Consider the following 21093-nt stretch of genomic DNA (forward strand, 5'->3'; position numbering starts at 1 on the left):
CGAAACGGAAGTACATCTCTCTAGCTACGACGTGAAGTAAAACAGAAACACACAGACATTCGATTTGTGTGTTCTATTATTTCTCTAAGCTTTAATTGGTCTATTGAAGCCACAGATTACACAAATACAGTAAAAGCTCGTTAATTCACTACTCGATAATTCGAAATTTCGGATAATTCGAATTAGTTGCCGCGGTCCGTCCCACAATGTATTGAAAGCAATATGTAACACATCCCGCTAATTCACACTGAAATCCGCACCGCCACCGATAATTCGAACTTCGCATCATCGTGGATGGGGTGAGTGCTAGTGCGCGGGAGCACGCTGGCGTCGCCGCGCGGGTCGCGCAGCTTTGCTTTTTCGATCAGCGGCAAGGACGATAACACCCTCGCCGCGCGCCATGTTCTTTGCGTACGAGCGTGCGAGGGTGAGCCGGCGGACGCGGCTCAATCTCGCGTGCGCGAGAGGGGAAGGTGGGGCGGAGCGCGCCCTCTCTTGTCGCGCGCGAGGCAGGAGGGTGAGGCGAGGGAAGGACCGGGGGACGATCTTCGGCGGCTGAGGCGGCCGCTGCTTACGGCGCGGCCATGCGGCCGCCGCATCTTGAAAGCGATCTGCGGCGTGGCCAAAGTGCGCGCCCGCGTGGGCCTCGTCTTCAAAGCGATCTGCGACGTTTGCAGAGTGCGCGTATTGCCGGTAGCTTCATATGCGATGTGATTTCTACGTTTCGTTCGCGTTAAAGCGAGGGCTGTACGAACGTCAGTTTGCTCGCTGCTACTGCTGCGTGCCCTCACTCCAGCGTTTTTCAGCGAGTTTCCGCGGTCATCGAGCGAGATGCGTTCATGCTCACCTGAACGCGCGTGACACAGTGCTTGTTAATTTAGTTAATAAGCAAAAGCTTACAAGTTTATACGGCCGATAAAGCTATTATCCTTACTTCGTATAGCTATCTACTAATTTTCTATCGCAATCGATGCTTCGCTTTTCGCGCGAGACGGAGACTTTTTTCTCCGCCCCAGTCAGCGCGACGAACGCGCAGATGGAGCAAGAGCCATCTCGACGTCGGGCGCGTTGGGCCGCGCTGGCCGCGTCCGGTTACGTTGGCTGCGCGAGAGCTTCGAAGTATAGACGTTTTTCACGCCAACGTGACGTAGCGTGTGCGCGCGTGCTCACGCCACGTCAGACTATATACGCGCCTTGACCGAGCGATTTTTTTCTCTGACTTTCATTAGTTCGAATTTTGTATAATTCGAATTTTCATAGCATCCCCGCGGAATTCGAATTAACGAGCTTTTACTGTAACAGATGTTGCCTTGAATAATTCTCGAAGTCACATGCTACTATGACCGACGTCACAGCATCGCCATGTATGTAGGCGTACTTGTGCGTTATCCGTTGACTCTCCAGTTGGAAGCTCGGCGCCCGTGAGGAGAGGGGCAAACAGCGTTTGGTTTGAAATTTCAGCTCTTTGTGTGGTGCGTAAAAATGCAGTACTTAGCACGACATGATTGTTAGTGCGCATTGTATGCACGGTGCTTGTCAGTTTAAAATGGCCAGACCTGGTGAGGGCCCTTTAATGTTTAAAAGTCGGCAAGAGGGCTGTATAGATTAGAGAGCAAATGGATGTAGCTAATCTTATAGTTGACATTAGGAGGAAGAAATGGAGTTGTGCAGATAATGTAGTGCAAAGATGACATAACCAAATATAATGGGTGCCATGGGAAGGAGAACACATTTGGTGATGGCAAATGATAACTTGATGGTGCAGTGAAGTTAGGAACTATGGAGGCAAAGGATGGTGTCACTTGATGCAAGGCGGAGTAATTGGAGACACAGCTGAGACCCGTGATAACGAAAATGCTGTGACAACGAAATATTTTCGTATCTCCGGCGAATGCCCATAGGATTCAATGCCTTTCGTACCTCTCGACAACGAAATGCGGCTGTACTACAATGCCGCATCATCGAAATTTGCTGGAGCGTAACCCCACATATTACGTACTCGTGCAAGGCTATCAGGCTCCAAAGTGTGCTCAAATGCGATTGATTTGCTCTAAAATTGCATAAAATACTGCGACATTACGCTTGCAGAGGCGCCACCATTTTTGTTTACAAAAACAACCAAGTGGCAGAAGCGATCGCGTGCGCTGGAAACACGTCAGGACTGCCACCGTGTTTGTCAATCGCCCGTTTGAAGCGGCATGCATGTTTCTATCGAAGTGTGATGACAGTTTCTGCACACCTAGTGCAGTGCGTGATGTGTGCCTCGGTGAGAAAAATGTAGAAAGAACAAGGCAATCCACGTCCCACTGACGTGGAATCGGTTATGGCGCTTGATAAGGTGGTCACAGCATGGAGTGCCACGCGTCGGTCCTTGACTGAGTGATCGTCAGGGAATATGCATTCCTTGCTTCAAGAACGCTGGTTTTGGTGCCTCCCGACAGGCACCACGTGTGGATTCGGCGCTGAACGTAGATTTGCGCACAAGGGCCTTAATCTCGATCAGTTGCCTTTGGGCGTACGAGATACGATCGCTTTCACGCTCGGCCCCAGACCCGTTGGCGCCAGCCGACAGCGTGCACTGGAGAAATGCTGCTGCATTCATGGAGCGCTGTTACTCTGTGTCTGGTGCCGAGTTATACAATATCTCGCAAAAGTGGTCTTATCTCGGAAAGCAATTGACCATGAACACTGCTCCACGGCAGTGCGGCCACTGCTGATCGAAGCATGTAGGGCACTTTGTATTGTTGGCAGTGTGCGTCTATATCCTCGAGCAAAGCTCGCCAAAGTCGGCTAACGGTATTTTGACAGTAAAGTTTTGTTCTGTGACGCATTACCTATCTGTGCTGTCATATTTCGCAACAACAGAATTCTTACCAAAGCGAATTTTTTCGCGTCCCCCACCGATTTCGTTACTGCGAGGTTCAACTGTAAATGGGAGAGATCATTGCTCTGCAACAACTCTGTGTTGTTGCGCTACTGGTCATGGTGGCCTCATCCTGGTCTCATCCTGTTGGCCCCGTCCTGTTGTGGTCCTGGTCATGGTGATCTCATTTTGATGAGGGCGAAATGCGAAAAACACCAGTGTACTTACTGTTAGGCTCTTTTTAAAGAATCCCAGGCAGTCAAGATTCATCCGGAGCCCTCCACTATGACGTGCCTCATAATCGTACCGTAGTTTTAGCTCGTTAAACACTGGGATTCAATTTTTTTTAATTCTCTGTTGTACAGAGAAAGTGATAATTAACCCCTTTCTATCTTTGTGCATGATAGGCCCTCAATTTTTGCTTGGTAGTTTGCACGAAGGTTTTCTGTCCTCTTGTTTGCTGCTTTCTCAAATTTTTAATATCTACTTGGGCAGAATAAAGTTTTATCGACAGTCAGTGCTTTGTGCATTCCTTTCAGAACTCCGTATAACAAACCTGGATGTAATGAATTTATTTAATCTACAAAGTAAATCTGAAATGTTTCTTGATAATATCAGCACCTAGCAGATTAGTGCTTATACTAACAGATATCAAATATAACGAAAGAGCTTTTTTATGTCGAATACGACTTTGCTATAACGAGGATTGACTGCAACTGCCTTTGCTACCTGCCATGGATATGCATACTGTAGGGTTTTAAAAGGAGCACAATTGTAAACCAATTCAGCTCTTGTCGCATGTGTTCCATTAGCAGTGCTGATCTCGCCGAATCTTCACATTGGGCATGTATTCTGTGCAGACGACGATGCAGGTGAATGCGAAGTACGACATCCTGCGCCACTACGACCCCTCGCAGCAAAGCAGCCGTGAGGACATCATGGTCCTTGAATGCTCCTGGAACAAGGCTGCTGTGTTGCAGCAACCGCCATGCGCCGACGCGCTCTGCCATCTCGTACGTGTGTGCACGTCTTTCCTTCCTCACTTCGCTCACTCAAATTCTGCAGAGGAATAGTACGTCGTGGAGGTCTCAGCCGACCTTTTCTGTGCCCTGCGAAAGAATGCGTTTGGGGAAATGTTAACCGGGAGAGGAATGCGTTTCTACGCACGTATTTAGAACAGCTTTAAATTGGTGCGAGGAGAGCAAGATTTCTAGCAGATGGGAGTGATCTGCATTTGAGGTGGCTTCAACCCTCAAATTGCAGCGATATCACGCTATAGTGAGCTTCTTTGTCACCATTACTTTGTTTTAATTGTCGTCCGTCCTTACAGCCACCACTGCCTACCAACCTCTGGGTGCACCAAAACTAATGCGAGGTCCCCCCCTCCTCCTCCGGCACTGAAGCACCATTGAAGAAATTTAAGAAGAGTGCACGTGTAATGCTGGTGAATTCCCAGGGAGGCATTGGATAAGGCGGATTGTCAATCTGAGAGCTGTGTTGAAAATGAGCATGTGACGCAGCGACAGCTGGAACGGATTGCTTTTTGATTTCATGTGCTTCTTCACATTGCAAAATTAGCTCTGCAATTGTGTTGAGCCTGGGCATGTTCCTGTAAGGTTGGTATCGGACTGATGCCGGGTAGAGCTGTGATTGTGCACGTAGCATCACAGTTAATTCTGTCCAATTGTGCCAACTGTGCCAAAGTCCGCCGTTGAAATTGTGCCTGATATAAAATTCGCGGCTGCAAGACTGCATATACCAGCCGCCGAGCTACGTCAATATGAGCTCCACCGTCCAAAAACGGTACCTCCACCTAGCAGCCAAAGCCAATCACACAAACCTCAAACGGCAGCTGAAAAGGGGGACGTATGGGCTGACTCCTATAGGCAGGGTATTACATCAGCAGTTTGTGGTTGTGTAACATCGCTTGTGGCGGTGGTGCTTGTCTAATGTTGTTTAACATCAGTTGGGGTAGAGGTACTTGTCTAACGTCGATTATGCTTGTCTAGTTGCTGTGACATAGTTACTAGTGCGAACAAGACTAACAGAAAAAAGGTGGGACACAATAGAGCGCTAGATTTCAACTGACAAGCTTTATTCAGAAAAAACATGCAAAGAGGCCATTGTATGCTCATATAATTGTGCAGGCAGACGCGTAAACGAATGTGCCACGTAGGAGACAACCAAATGCGCAGCGAAGCCAATACGCGCCTACAACAAGCCTACAACAATGGCTTGTTGTAAACAGTGCACCCCAATGCACTGTTCGGGGTGCAGACAATGCAGAGCACGTGCACGACCCAGTCTGTGATACAACACAGCTGTGGTAGTGTGTAGAGGTCAGGCAGTATGTATGTAGTTGTAGAGTGTGACAGTAGCGTGCTGACTGACACGGCAGCACAGCTGGTTCTATGTACAGTAGAACCTAGTTGATACAGTCCCGTTTTGTACAATTTCTCGATGCCAACGTTCGTGATCAAGAATGCAAAAAATGACCCAATACACTTACGCTTTCTTTTTTTAATATGTTCCCGGAAAACACGATCTTTCTGTACGGACCAACGCTCAGTACATCACTGAACTGTGACAGTATGACTTGTTTTTTGGCTGTAAAATAAGCGTCAAAAGAAAAAGCAGGAGCCACGCTCGATCTAGAGCAGTAGTCACCCGCCTTGGCAGCTTTCCCGCAGTACTTGCGCCACCCGTGTAATGTGAAAATGCCAGCACGCACTCAGTTTCACCTTCTGGTAGTCTCAGGTCTCCTCGCGGGTCATTGCACGTCACATGCACAGCTATCGCCACCAACCTTATTGCAATAAGCACCTTTACCTATCAATTCCACAACATGTATGCTGTAGTGCCGAATGTACTGCACTCATTTAATGCGTTATAACCTAAACGCACAGCTGTTCCCTGCTGCAGGCTGTGCAATGTGAGCGACATGTTCCGCCCTGGGGGCAACGTATTTCGGTGTTGCCGACAAGTTCAATTTCGTTTCGGTTTCTTGCCGCCGTCTTAAAACGCTACGCAATGGGAAAACGACAGAGCGAGTCTTGAGTCGCTCGGGGCCCCACCAGCCAGACAATGCGTGGGTGCCTTGTGCTGCAACAATTTTTGTTGAGTGGGCACATCAAAACTTTTCACAAAAATGCCTCGCCCAAAGGCAGCTACTGACCCTGGGCGAATTCGAAGAAGACAATTGTAATCTTACCAAGCTGCTTGGGCCCCGCCAGCTTGGTGCATTTCATCGTCACATGCTGCAACGATTTGCGCAATGCTTCGAATTATGGAGATGTCAACTACAGTTGTACAGTTGAGTCTGCCAAATGTTTTAGTGACTTCGGATCGTGCGTTTTCCCGGCTCCTTTTTTTCGCACGTTTTTTGGGGGGGAGGGGGGGTATGTATGAACAAAGTTTTGTATTGCCTGGTGACTGATAGCTCTTGGCAGTTTCGAACTGCTGTATCAGGTGAGTTACTACCGGTGCCACACCCTGTGAGATTTCATCCTCACCAGCTTGAAATAATTGGTAAATGTTTGTTATAAGCTAAGGAAAGGATTAGTATATTCATTTGGTACAATTTTGCTTCATTAACAATGTTATAAATTTGTGAGGTTTTACGGTATTCTCACGGAGAAGTGTGATTAATGATTGCTTCATTATGTTCATTAATTTGATATACCGTATATACTCGTGTAATGGCTACACCCGTGTAAAGGTTGCACCCAGAACTTTGTAAAAGAAATTCCCCCCAAAATATATTTAACAATTACCCGTGTATAAGCCGCACCGTTGATTTTTGAGAAGGTTGGCAGTGTTATCTGTTGTGTGGTACGAGAGTTCTGAACCTTTTTTTTGTGTTTTTTGGAAGCAAAACAAAACAGCCGTGCTGAGTTTTCGGCATCTCCAGGTAGCAAAAGCACAGCCTCAGAGATTTAGTGGCTACCTCCGAGACGCTGCCATCACTGGTCTGTGGGACATCACCATTTATTCCAGCCAGCAGGTGATGTGCTGCAGGAATAGCCAAGAATAGCCAGAGCCAGTACAAGCAAGTACTGTAGTTCATTAAAGGCAAGTACGTACCACTGAAAATATTCACAAAAAGAAAGGTGTATCTTTTTCTGTGTAATGGCAACACCCCGGATTTTCACTCCAAATCTCGGAGAAAAAAAGAACAAAAACATGGCCATTACACGAGTATATATATCGTAATCTGCTTCGGTATAGTGAGGTCTGACTGTACAACATATCCTATAGTACTGGTAACTAAGATGCTGATCAATGAATTTAAGTAGCATATTTATTCATTTGTGATTTTCTCACCGATACTGTTGTGTGTCGCTGCAAATTCTGTGTTGTCCAACCCACACAAACCCATGACCTCTGGTGGGAGTTGAGCCCACGACCTGGTGTTGGGCGCACCTTGTGACAAACACCGTTGTTCACGTTGCGGTGCTCCTGCTGACATGGCCGCTCGAGTCACGTGAAAATGTGTCCGCATGTCTGCTGTGCTGTGTTTATGAATCAGATACGTGTAGTCTTTCCTGGAACGGCCGTTATGTTGGTTATCTACAGTTGCAAAATTCTTGCGCGGTATTTTGCTGCAAAAAATTTGCAAAAAAGATCATTTTTTCTGTGAATAAAGCTCAATACGTAGTAATTGGCATTTGTCCAGCAATTTAATTGCGTAGGCGGCTAATGTGATAAAAACTGATTCTGTTTGCGCTTGTACATGCTTGTAGGTTTTGTTTTTCTTTCAGAACGTCCAGACCTTACCTGGAAATGAGCGCAGTGCCGCACGAGGTGTGTACAAGGAAATGAAGTTTGCCAAGGTGGGGAAAGAAACTTTCTTCTTTTTACTTGCACATATTTTTTTTCACCTGGCTCCTGCTTCTGAGTTTGCGTAACCCATCCTTGCTGCCTTACACTTGTACTGTACACTAGGGCATTCACTGGTATAGTACTGAAGACAGGCTTGCCCCAAGTGCCAATCGTCAGACATTCTCTCTTTGCATGCACATAGTGCACTGAAATTCAAGACAAATTAGTGTAGGACAGGTGGTCTGCAGTCAAGGTTTGTTGGAAGGACAAAGTAACCGCAACACCTTGATTTGGGCGAATTGATTCAGGCTAACGGTATACTGAGTGAGGGCAACATGAGTAATGAAAACGGAAACATGCCATGTTGTGTTCACAGCTGCTCCTCTTCAGCGACAAGATATCGTGTACTTCTTCCTCGCAGGGGCGTCTGCGTCAGCAGGCGTTTGGTGTGTTGCAAAACCACGTACCCGAGCACACGAGGGTTGGACCCTCCCGCGTGTAGCCGTGTGCGGCTTAGCAGTGTCCGGGAAAAGGGGGATCCTGGGGGTTGAGCCGATGCCGGGTGTTCGGACCTTTAAGGCCCCCCGGCGGAGGCAACACACCTCTTTGGCCTCTGCTTCACGTAGACGGCACCCCCGGACTGACCCACCCGGGGGAAATCGGCAGTCGCCTTTTCCTGTCCTCCTCTCTAGTCTTCATCTTTCTCTCTCGCCTTTTTCATCTTTCCTGTCTTCTCATCACTTCTCCTCACTTCCTAGTTTCCCGGCGGCAAGGGTTAACCTTGTGTAGCTAGCCAGCCTTGGTTATGCTGTATTTGGTTATAGCAGCGATGTACGGCTGGCGTTGGCAGAGTTTCTTTAGCAAGAACTCCTGTCACGTCCCCCTGTTGGGCTCCATGGTGGGTGGTCGGCATCACGGCCGAAAACCCTACTGTACTTATGGAAAATGCTTTTCCTAAACTCCCTGATTGCCCTTACAAACGAGGGTGCACCGAAGACCTCTTTCAGTTTTTCGGACGACAAGTCCAGAACTTTCCTAGATACCATATGATTCACTCGGAAAACCCAGACAAACTAGTGCGCAACATTTCACCGTTCCTTGTTTCGAAGTCTTTAACTGAAGTTTTTGGAACAGGATATAAGGCGTCGAGAATGACAAGTGGTGATCTTCGCTTGGAGCTCCACGATCAGAAGCAGTACGAGAAACTGCCGAAACTTGTGTCATTTGGGGAGACCCAAGTAACAGTAACCCCGCACCGTACCATGAACACTACCCGCGGCGTTGTCTCGGACGATGACATGCTAGAGCTCACTGAAGCTGAACTCTTGGAGGGCTTCAGCGAACAGAATGTCATAAATGTTAAGCGAATTAAGATGAGGCGAGATGGTAAAGAGATCAAGACGAAACACCTGATACTCACTTTCGGTTCTAGTGTCCTCCCCGAGTCCATCGAGGCCGGTTATATCAAACTCCGTGTTAGGCCATACGTGCCCAATCCCCTTAGATGCTTTAAGTGCCAAAGGTTCGGCCACAGTTCACAGAACTGTCGAGGCCGGCTGACATGTGCCAAGTGCAGTGACAAAGAACATTCTTCCGAAACGTGCCAGAACACTCCACATTGTGTGAACTGTGAGGGCGAGCATGCCGCATACTCGCGGTCCTGCCCGTCCTGGAAAAGAGAAAAAGAGATTGTGACAGTCAAAGTCAAAGGAAACATATCTTTCAAAGAGGCACGTAGGCGGGTGTCATACCTGTCTAAGAGCAGCTTTGCTGATGTGGCGCGTAAGGGGGCAGCATCACAACGGCCTCCGGCGGCTGTCCGACCCACAGGCAGTGAGTCGGCAGTTACGCCATCTGCCCCCGCGGCGGTTGCAGCTAGCGCTGCTCCGTCAACACAGCAGAGGGGACCATCGACCCCGAAGGTGGGCGCAGCCGAGGCTGCCCCAACATCCCCGGCCCCTTCCAACGCTGGCAACAGCCGGCGCAGCCAAATCCCGCAGGGTGCCCCATCGACCTCCGGGCTGGTGGGCGCAGGGGTCTTGCCCTCCAAGGCGGGACCTTCCCTGGTAACTTCTCGCTCGCAAGAGCATGTGTCCGGCGCCTCACAAGAGGCAATGAACACTACACATGTCCTCAAGGCGCAACAAACGCCTAAGGAGCGGCGAGGCTCCCTCGAACGCTCCAGAAAGGGCAGAACTCCCGTTACAGGGCCTCGAAAGAGCTCTGTAACCTAAGGCATCACCTCCGTTTCCATAAACACAGCACAAATTTTTCTTTAAATATGGATACACAAATCATCCAATGGAACGTCAGAGGTCTTCTCAGGAATCTCGATGATGTGCAAGAACTCATCCATAAGCACAATCCAAAAGTGCTGTGTTTACAGGAAACACACTTAAAACCAAAACACAAGCTTTCTCCGACCGTATGTCAAGTTCCGCAAAGATCGCGATGATGCTGTCGTATCATCAGGCGGTGTTGCCATTTTTATTCATAAAAGTATCTCCTGTCAGCGTTTACAGCTACAAACGCCCCTTGAAGCAGTGGCGGTTCGAGCTGTTCCCCTAAATAAACTCATCACCATTAGCTCTCTTTACATACCCCCACATTACAAATTAACGAAACATGAATTCCAATCCTTTATAGATCAATTGCCGGAACCTTATGTTGTTCTTGGCGATTTCAATGCGCACAGCTCCCTGTGGGGAGACTCTCGCATAGATGCGCGAGGTCGTCTTATTGAACTGTTCCTTTTTTCTTCTGGTGTGTGCCTTCTGAATAAGAAGAAACCCACATATTACTGTCTTGCGAACAACTCCTTTTCTTCAATTGATCTGAGCTTAGTTTCCCCATCCATACTGCCTGAACTCGAATGGGAAGTTACGAATAATCCTTACGGAAGCGACCATTTCCCCATACTATTAAGAACACTTAAAGAAGACGAATATCCACCACAGGCTCCTAGATGGAGGATTGAGACAGCAGACTGGGAGAAATTCCGAAACTTAACTAGTATATCATGGGATGATATGTCCTCGTTAGAAATTGATGCTGCCGTGGAATATTTTACAGCCTTCATAATAGATGCCGCAACTAAATGTATATCACAAGTAAATGGATTGGCATGCAAACGGCGTGTCCTGTGGTGGAACGACGATTGTAGGATCGCTCGTAAGAAACAAAACAAAGTGTGGGGGTTGCTACGCGCCTCCCCCACTGCGGAGAATCTTATCAATTTTAAAAAAGTAAAATCCCAAGGCAGGCAAACCCGCCGACAGGCCAGAAGAGAGAGTTGGCAGAAGTTTTTATCTGGTATCAACTCCTATACAGATGAGGCCAAAGTCTGGAACAGGGTTAATAGGATAAAAGGGCGACAAACATATTCACTTCCTTTGGTTAACACACAAGGTGAAACACTGAAAGATCAGGCAGACTCACTTGGAGAACACTTTGAGAGCGTGTCGAGTTCAAACCATTATTCGCAATCCTTTTTGAAATACAAACAAATAGAAGAATGTAAGCCAATAACACGAAAATCCAGACAGAATGAACCTTATAACCGGCCGTTCAGTATTGCTGAGTTGAGAGCTGCCTTGACCACATGCAAAAGCTCTGCACCTGGACCTGATAGAGTCATGTACGAAATGATCAGAAACTTACACACTGACACCAAACTTACACTGCTCACGCTTTTCAACGCTATTTGGGCTACGGGATACCTCCCATCCACATGGAAAGATGCGATTGTGGTCCCTGTTCTTAAGCAGGGTAAAGACCCTTCCTTGGCGGCAAGTTACCGTCCGATAGCTCTTACAAATTGTCTTTGTAAGCTTTTTGAAAAAATGATTAACTGCAGACTTGTGCATTTCCTTGAACTCAACAATATCCTCGATCCCTTTCAGTGTGGCTTCAGAGAAGGGCGGTCCACAACCGATCACCTTATGCACATTGAGGGAAACATTCGCGACGCCTTTCTACATAAACAATATTTCCTATCCGTATTCCTCGATATGGAGAAGGCGTACGACACTACGTGGCGCTATGGAATCTTGAGAGACTTGTCGGGAATTGGCATCTGTGGCAATATGCTCGTCCTAATAGAAAGCTATTTGTCCAACCGTACATTCCGTGTGAAAATCGGCAATGTATTGTCGCGACCTTTTATACAGGAAACTGGCATACCTCAAGGAGGTGTACTTAGCTGCACGCTCTTCATCGTGAAAATGAACACCCTTCGTGCTTCATTACCGCCAGCCATTTTTTATTCTGTTTACTAGACAACATACAGATAGGCTTCAAATCCTGCAACCTTACTGTATGTGAGAGGCAAGTTCAACAGGGCTTGAACAAAGTGTCCAAATGGGCAGAAGAAAACGGATTTAAAGTTAACCCCAACAAAAGTTCTTGTGTGCTTTTCACAAGAAAGAGAGGGCTCATTGCAGAACCCAGTATCGAAATGTATGGTCAGCGAAGTCCTGTGAACAAAGAACACAAGTTCTTAGGCATCATACTTGATTCGAAATTAACTTTTATTCCACACATAAACTACCTCAAGGTCAAATGCTTAAAAACAATGAACTTACTCAAAGTGTTATCCCACACAACATGGGGCAGCGACAGGAAATGTTTAATGAATCTTTACAAGAGCCTCATCCGATCACGGTTGGACTACGGTGCCGTGATCTATCATTCTACAGCCCCGAGCGCGCTAAAGATGCTAGATCCGGTCCACCATCTAGGAATCCGACTGGCCACTGGAGCTTTCAGAACAAGTCCTATTGAAAGCTTATATGCAGAATCAAATGAGTGGTCACTTCATCTGCAAGGAACATACATCCGCCAAACATATTTTTGGAAAGTCCACTCTAATCCTCAGCATCCGTGTTTTAATACCATTAACGATACGGCATATGCTACACTCTTTCATAATCGTCTCTCCGTAAGACAGCCTTTCTCGCTGCGTGTGAGGGAGCTTAGTGATGAAATGCGTGTCCCAATCCTCGAGCTTCGCCCAATGCATCCAGCCAAGCTGCTACCTCCTTGGAGTGGCAGCTGATACAATGCGATATATCCTTCATGCAAGTTACAAAACACGCTCCAGAGATTGAACAGTTAGAACAAGAACAGTTACGTTCTTGGCCCCCCGTAACAAAATCACGGCGAACAGATGTCCTATTCTGTCGCCTCAGAATAGGACACACGTTTGGCACGCATAACTTTCTACTCACCGGAAATGATCCTCCAACCTGTGGTAGATGCGGGGAGAGGCTGACCGTCCTCCACGTCCTCCTGGAGTGTCGGGCAGCCGAATCTGAAAGAAGGAAACATTTTTCCCTAGCATACCGGCAGCACATCCCCCTACATCCCGTAATGCTACTCGGCCCCGAACTTTTATTTGACGCCAACGCAGTCCTAAGTTTTTTGAGAGATGTTGTCTTGCATGTTTTTAACCCCACATGTTCGTAGCGGATCCTCTCTTCAGAGGATGCCGCTGCGATAGCTCTTTAGTATAGCACATGCCTCTAGGCCCTTGTGTTTCAAGGGCTCTGACGAGGCAGCAGTGCTCCAAGTAATTTTACCATCCTATATATTTCTTATTTTGCATCATTTTCCTACGATGGATTTTAATGTTCATAGTATTCGTCATTAGTCATCACCATAATTTTACAGCACGTAGATTTTACGCACCTTACAGCGACTATTTTTAGGCCCCTTTACAGCCAAGTCACATCTTTCTTCACAGAACTCATCATTCCACTGCTAAATCACTAACACTGTCTTGGCGCTCTTTGACCATATCTGGCCCTTGCGCCACTAAACCACACACATTCATTCATTCATTCATTCATTCATTCGTGTACTTCTTAGTCAAGGTAGTGCATGCATTTCTAGATTAGTTTCACACCAAGAGCGTGAAATGAAGAAGGACAACTGCATCAACTTGATTTGGGCAAGTTGGTTGACCAAGGATAGGATAACAGAAATATACCATGCAGGGTAACGTTGGCCTATTGTCTCTACAACTGTAAAAAGGCAACTTTTGTGTCATGTTTGCCTGCAAGTTGTAGCATACTAATGCGAAAGCATCAAATCATCATCATCATCAGCCTGGTTATGCCCACTGCAGGGCAAAGGCCTCTCCCATATTTCTCCAACTACCCCGGTCATGTACTAATTGTGGCCATGTTGTCCCTGCAAACTTCTTAATCTCATCCGCCCACCTAACTTTCTGCCGCCCTCTGTTACGCTTTCCTTCCCTTGGAATCCATTACGTAACTCTTAATGACCATCGGTTATCTTCCCTCCTCATTACGTGTCCTGCCCATGTCCATTTATTTTTCTTGATTTCAACTAAGATATCATTAACTTGCGTTTGTTCCCTCACCCAATCTGCTCTTTTCTTGTCCCTTAACGTTACACCTATCATTCTTCTTTCCATAGCTCGTTGCGTCGTCCTCAATTTGAGTAGAACCCTTTTCGTAAGCCTCCAGTTTTCTGCCCCGTAGGTGAGTACTGGTAAGACGCAGCTATTATACACTTTCCTCTTGAGGGATAATGGCAACCTGCTGTTCATTATCTGAGAATGCCTGCCAATCGCACCCCAGTCCATTCTTATTCTTCTGATTATTTCCGTCTCATGATCCGGATCCGCCGTCACTACCTGCCCTAAGTAGATGTATTCCCTTACCACTTCCAGTGCCTCGCTACCTATTGTAAATTGCTGTTCTCTTCCGAGACTGTTGAACATTACTTTAGTTTTCTGCAGATTAATTTTTAAACCCCCTCTTCTGCTTTGCCTCTCCAGGTCAGTGAGCATGTATTGCAATTGGTCCCCTGAGTTACTAAGCAAGGCAATATCATCAGCGAATCGCAAGCTGCTGAGGTATTCTCCATTAACTCTTATCCCCAATTCTTCCCAATCCAGGTCTCTGAATACCTCCTGTAAACACGCTGTGAATAGCATCGGAGATATCGTATCTCCCTGCCTGACGCCTTTCTTCATTGGGATTTTGTTGCTTTTTTTATGGAGGACTACGGTGGCTGTGGAGCCGCTATAGATATTGACACGTGTACTTATATTTATCGGGCGACCACGTTTCGCCGCCTAACAAATCTTATCGCACAGCGCGGGACGCGCTTGCATGTATCCGAAGTTTCTGGAAAGTTATCGATGCTTCTATCCACAGTCTGTTGTCGACGAACCTTCTGTTATCTGATTTATTCGCCTGACTCGAATGGTGTAGAACTTTGTGGAAGGCACGCGGGTCCCAACGATTAGTCTGGAACATTCGACGATCCTGTATAAAAGCCGACGCGCTTGACCCGCTGATCAGATTTCTGACGATCGCCGACTGTGTTCGCCGCTTTCGTTGTGCTATAAGTGTAGCCTGTTTTGTGGGCACAAGTTCGCCCAATAAAAGTTAGTTTTCTCGTTCACAGTATTGCTACTGTGTTCTGCTACGTCACCACCACGTGACATCTGGTGGAGGTGCTTTGCGTTCATGTACCGGACGCCCCCACAAAGCCGTGACCCAAGCCCTCACTCGGAAGACACCAACGTCGCCAAGAACCAGCGAGGTAGCCGCAGGCTGCAAGGACTGCCCCCGGAGCACGGACTTTTGCCTGAGACGACTAGGAAGATGGCCACCACGTCAACCCCAATGGCAGCCCCAGCGTCACCCATCGTGCTGCAGCAGCCCAGGGAGCCTCCGACGTTCCGCGGTTCAACTTTCGAGGACCCGGAAAGCTGGCTCGAGACGTACGAGAGAGTCGCTACCTTTAACAACTGGAACAGCGACGACAAACTGCGATATGTCTTCTTCGCTTTGGAAGACGCGGCCAGGACGTGGTTCGAGAACCGAGAAGCCACCTTAACGACCTGGGAACTTTTCCGAAGCGGCTTCCTGCAGACGTTCGCAAGCGTCGTACGCCGAGAACGAGCCCAAGCGCTATTAGAAACCCGGGTGCAGCTACCTAATGAGACGACCGCGATCTACACGGAAGAAATGAGCCGTCTCTTCCGCCACGCCGACCCTGAAATGCCCGAGGAGAAGAAAGTCCGCCTGCTGATGCGTGGTGTGAAGGAGGAACTTTTTGCCGGAATGGTACGAAGCCCACCGAAGACCGTGGACGAGTTTCTTCGCGAGGCCACCAGCATCGAGAAGACACTCGAGATCCGAAACCGGCAATTCGACCGCCGCACAAACTCGACGAACTACGCCGGAGTTCAATCACTGGCCACCGACGACCTGCGCGAGGCTATCCGAGCGGTCGTGCGGGAGGAGCTACAAAAGCTGTTCCCACCATCACAGCCTCAAGTGGCTTCGATTGCCGACGCCGTGCGTGAAGAGCTCCAACAACAACTTGGAGTAGCCCCTGTATCGCCCCAGCCTGAGCCGCAAGCGATGACCTACGCCGCCGTCGCACGCCGTCAAGGTCCCCCTCCGCGACCGCGCCAGGGCCCTGTCACGCCGCAGTTCCGTCGTCCGCCGCCGCCAGCGCCAGCACGACCACCCGTCGCCCAGTGGACCTACGCGAGGAAGACGGACATTTGGCGCGCTCCTGACCACCGCCCGCTCTGCTACCACTGCGGAGAAGCGGGGCACATCTACCGCCGATGCCCATACCGGGAGATGGGACTGCGAGGTTTCGCCGTTAACGCGCCGCGGCCACAGATTGGCGAACGACCTCGCGATATCGCCGACTACCTCGCCGCCACTCAGTGGAGCCCTCGACGAGCTTCCCGTTCGCCGTCACCAGGCCGCTACCTGTCGCCGCAGCGCCGACCATACACTGGCCCAGCCCGGGGCCGGTCCGTCAGCCCATATCCGGAAAACTAAAAGCAGCAACCGATGGAGGTGCGGTTGCTGTTCGTCGAACTGACGAAGATCCTCCGCCGCCGACGAAGACGACGAAGAAACCATCTCGACGACTTCATGACGACACGCCACCGTCCCGAAGAAGTCGGGAAGCCAAGACTACACCGACGAAAGACGACTTGACGACGCGACGTTCCAGCTTCAGATCAACACGACGCAGCCGTGATCCGACGCCAAGACCCAACTGCAACGCCAGACAAAGAACCACCGACCTCGACGTGCTTCTCGACGGCCACGCAGTCACTGCCTTAGTCGACACAGGGGCCGATTACTCCGTAATGAGTGGACACATCGCCGTCCAGTTGAAGAAGGTTAAGACTGCATGGGAAGGCCCTCAAATTCGGACCGCTGGAGGACACCTGATTACGCCGACAGGAATGTGCACGGCAAGAATTACCATTCACGACCGGACTTACCCTGTCACCTTCGTTATCCTCCAACAGTGTTCACGAGACGTCATTCTCGGCATGGACTTCCTCAACCAACACGGCGCAGTCATCGACCTGAAGTCGAAGTCAATAACGCTGTCGGAAGATCATGCAATACCGCCGGAGAGCCCTCGTAGTCACCACGCCTTGAGTGTGCTTGAAGATCAAGTGAGCATCCCGCCTCGCTCCAGCATTGTTATTTTGGTCGGCACCGAAACACCCGCTGACGTAGAAGGCGTCATCGAAGGCGACCAACGTCTACTGCTCGACCGTGAAATTTGCGTCGCAAGAGGGATCGCTCGACTGCACGGAGGAAACACGAAAGTGTTGCTGACAAACTTCAGCAAGGAGTTCAAGCACATCAACAAGGGCACGACAATCGCATACATCGAGGAAATTGTGGAAACCAGCGATGCCTTTGTCCTCTCGGACTCTATCGCATGTACCCCGACTACCGTAGTTCCCGAGCCAGACTTCGACATAAGTCCAAGTCTCCCCGTGATTAAGCAGCAACAGCTCAGAAGTCTGCTTCGACGATACAAAGGCTGCTTTTCGACGTCATCGAGGATTCGACAAACACCAGTCGCAAAGCATCGCATAATAACCGAAGAATGCGCTCGACCACTACGCCAGAGCCCTTACCGAGTTTCGACGCGGGAACGTGAAGCTATAAGAGAACAAGTCGACGAAATGCTGCGCGACGACATCATCCAGCCGTCGAAAAGCCCGTGGGCATCCCCTGTTGTCCTGGTAAAGAAAAAGGACGGAACCCTACGTTTCTGTGTCGATTATCGTCGACTGAACAAGATCACGAAGAAGGATGTATACCCCCTCCCACGGATAGACGACGCATTAGATCGGCTCTGCAACGCTAAATACTTCTCGTCGATGGACCTAAAGTCTGGCTATTGGCAAATTGAAGTCGACGAAAGAGATCGCGAAAAGACCGCCTTCATCACCCCAGACGGCCTCTACGAGTTCAAGGTTATGTCATTTGGACTGTGCTCGGCGCCTGCAACGTTCCAGCGCGTGATGGACACGGTTTTAGCAGGATTGAAGTGGCAGACCTGTCTCGTTTACTTGGATGACGTCGTTGTCTTCGCCGAAAATTTCGACGAACACCTTAGGCGGCTCGCAACAGTACTCGAGGCCATCAAGTCATCAGGGCTCACTCTGAAGCCAGAAAAGTGCCGCTTCGCCTACGATGAGCTTCTGTTCCTAGGCCACGTCATCAGCAAGTCTGGAGTCCGCCCCGACCCGCAGAAGACAGCTGCCATCGCAAAGTTCCCGCAGCCCACCGACAAGAAGGCAGTGCGTAGATTTCTTGGCATGTGTGCCTACTACAGGCGATTTGTCAAGGACTTTTCACGCATCGCTGAGCCGCTGACACAGCTAACTAAATGTGACATCGAGTTCAAGTGGGAAACGCCGCAGGCCGACGCATTTGAAGAACTCAAACGACGCATGCAGTCGCCGCCCGTACTTGCGCACTTCGACGAGCTCGCCGATACCGAAATCCACACTGACGCCAGTAGCCTAGGCCTCGGTGCCGTCCTAGTCCAGAGAAAAGATGGACATGAACACGTGATAGGTTACGCTAGCCGGTCGTTGTCAAAAGCGGAAGGCAATTATTCCACAACAGAAAAGGAATGCCTCGCCATCGTTTGGGCTACAGCGAAATTTCGCCCCTACCTATATGGCAGGCCATTCAGAGTGGTCAGCGACCATCACGCGTTGTGTTGGCTAGCTAACTTAAAGGACCCTTCAGGACGGCTGGCACGGTGGAGCCTCAGACTACAAGAATACGACATCACTGTAACATACAAGTCCGGTCGAAAACACTCAGATGCCGATTGCCTATCACGCGCCCCCATTGACCCGCCGCCGCAAGATAACGAGGACGACGACGCCTTCCTTGGAATAATAAGCGCGGAAGACTTCGCTGATCAACAACGAGGGGACCCGGAGCTAAAAGCCCTTGTCAAGTATTTGGAAGGGCACACCGACGTTGTCCCTAGGGCATTTAAGCGTGGATTATCTTCGTTCACGCTTCAAAACAACCTACTCGTGAAGAAAAACTTTTCACCAGTCCGCGCCAACTACCTTCTTGTTGTTCCGTCGGCGCTGCGTCCAGAAGTACTGCACGCCTTACACGACGATCCCACTGCTGGGCACCTCGGATTCTCCCGGACGCTGTCGAGGATACATGAAAGGTATTACTGGCCGCGTCTTACCGCCGACGTCGCCCGTTACGTCAAGACATGCCGAGACTGTCAACGACGCAAGACACCACCGACAAGGCCAGCAGGGTTACTACAGCCGATTGAACCTCCTCGTCGACCATTCGAGCAGATTGGGATGGATTTGTTGGGGCCGTTTCCGACGTCAACATCCGGGAATAAGTGGATCGTCGTGGCGACGGACTATCTCACCCGATTCGCTGAAACAAAAGCTCTACCGAAAGGCAGCGCAGCCGAGGTGGCGAAATTTTTCGTCGAGAACATCCTGCTGCGACATGGCGCCCCAGAAGTCCTCATCACCGACAGAGGAACGGCTTTTACAGCAGAGCTCACCCAAGCCATTCTGCAATATAGCCAGACAAGCCACAGGAGGACAACTGCATACCATCCGCAAACTAATTCTCTCACGGAGCGCCTGAATAAGACCCTCGCCGACATGCTAGCGATGTACGTCGACGTTGAGCACAAGACGTGGGACGCGGTCCTGCCGTATGTAACCTTCGCTTACAACACGGCGGTGCAAGAAACAACACAGATCACGCCGTTTAAGCTGGTTTACGGCAGGAACCCGACGACGACGCTCGACGCCATGCTGCCCCACGCCATTGACGAAGAGAATGTTGACGTCGCTAGCTATCTCCAGCGCGCCGAAGAAGCCCGACAGCTCGCCCGCCTCCGGATCAAGAGCCAGCAGAGGACCGACAGCCGACACTACAACCTCCGACGACGCTTTATCGAGTACCAGCCCGGTGACCGTGTTTGGGTTTGGACCCCTATACGCCGACGAGGACTGAGCGAGAAGCTCTTGCGTCGCTATTTCGGACCGTACAAGATCATCCGACGTATTGGCGTACTGGACTATGAGGTCGTGCCAGACGGCATTTCGCTGTCACAGTGGCGTCGCTCACGACCTGAAATTGTCCACGTTGTGCGACTCAAGCCGTACCACCAGCGTTGACGAACTTTGGGACTTCGCTTAACTGACTTTTAGACTTGATTTCTTTTCGTTGTTTTGTTACTTATGTTTAATAAGTGTCCTTTTGTGTGTCGCTCTCTTATATTTGTAGCATCGGGACGATGCTTTTTAAGAGGGGGGTATTGACACGTGTACTTATATTTATCGGGCGACCACGTTTCGCCGCCTAACAAATCTTATCGCACAGCGCGGGACGCGCTTGCATGTATCCGAAGTTTCTGGAAAGTTATCGATGCTTCTATCCACAGTCTGTTGTCGACGAACCTTCTGTTATCTGATTTATTCGCCTGACTCGAATGGTGTAGAACTTTGTGGAAGGCACGCGGGTCCCAACGATTAGTCTGGAACATTCGACGATCCTGTATAAAAGCCGACGCGCTTGACCCGCTGATCAGATTTCCGACGATCGCCGACTGTGTTCGCCGCTTTCGTTGTGCTATAAGTGTAGCCTGTTTTGTGGGCACAAGTTCGCCCAATAAAAGTTAGTTTTCTCGTTCACAGTATTGCTACTGTGTTCTGCTACGTCACCACCACGTGACAATATCTTTCAGTATTTTTACATAGGGCTCGCCTACACCTTGATTCCGCAATGCCTCCATGACTGCTGAGGTTTCGATTGAATCAAACGCTTTCTCGTAATCAATGAAAGCTATATATAAAGGTTGGTTATATTCCGCACATTTTTCTATCAGCTGATTGATAGTGTGAATATGGTCTATTGTTGAGTAGCCTTTACGGAATCCTGCGTGGTCCTTGGTCCTTTGGTTGACGGAAGTCTAAGGTGTCCCTGATTCTATTTGCAATTACCTTAGTAAATACTTTGTAGGCAACGGACAGTAAACTGATCGGTCTATAATTTTTCAGGTCTTTGGCGTCCCCTTTCTTA

General features: G+C 49.2%; 1 protein-coding gene across 1 annotated transcript in view; it reads left to right on the forward strand.

The window, feature by feature from the left end:
* The window catches only part of Zwilch (zwilch kinetochore protein), a 96961-nt gene that overhangs the window by 25942 nt on the left and 49926 nt on the right, over window positions 1-21093 (forward strand). Inside the window, exons 7-8 of the mRNA XM_050177475.3 lie at window positions 3724-3876; window positions 7624-7695. Coding sequence (XP_050033432.2) covers window positions 3724-3876; window positions 7624-7695 — 225 coding nt within the window. The remainder of the gene's footprint in view (window positions 1-3723; window positions 3877-7623; window positions 7696-21093) is intronic.

This window comes from Dermacentor andersoni, chromosome 5 (genome assembly GCF_023375885.2).
Source record: "Dermacentor andersoni chromosome 5, qqDerAnde1_hic_scaffold, whole genome shotgun sequence".
Classification (NCBI taxonomy): Eukaryota; Metazoa; Arthropoda; class Arachnida; order Ixodida; family Ixodidae; genus Dermacentor; species Dermacentor andersoni.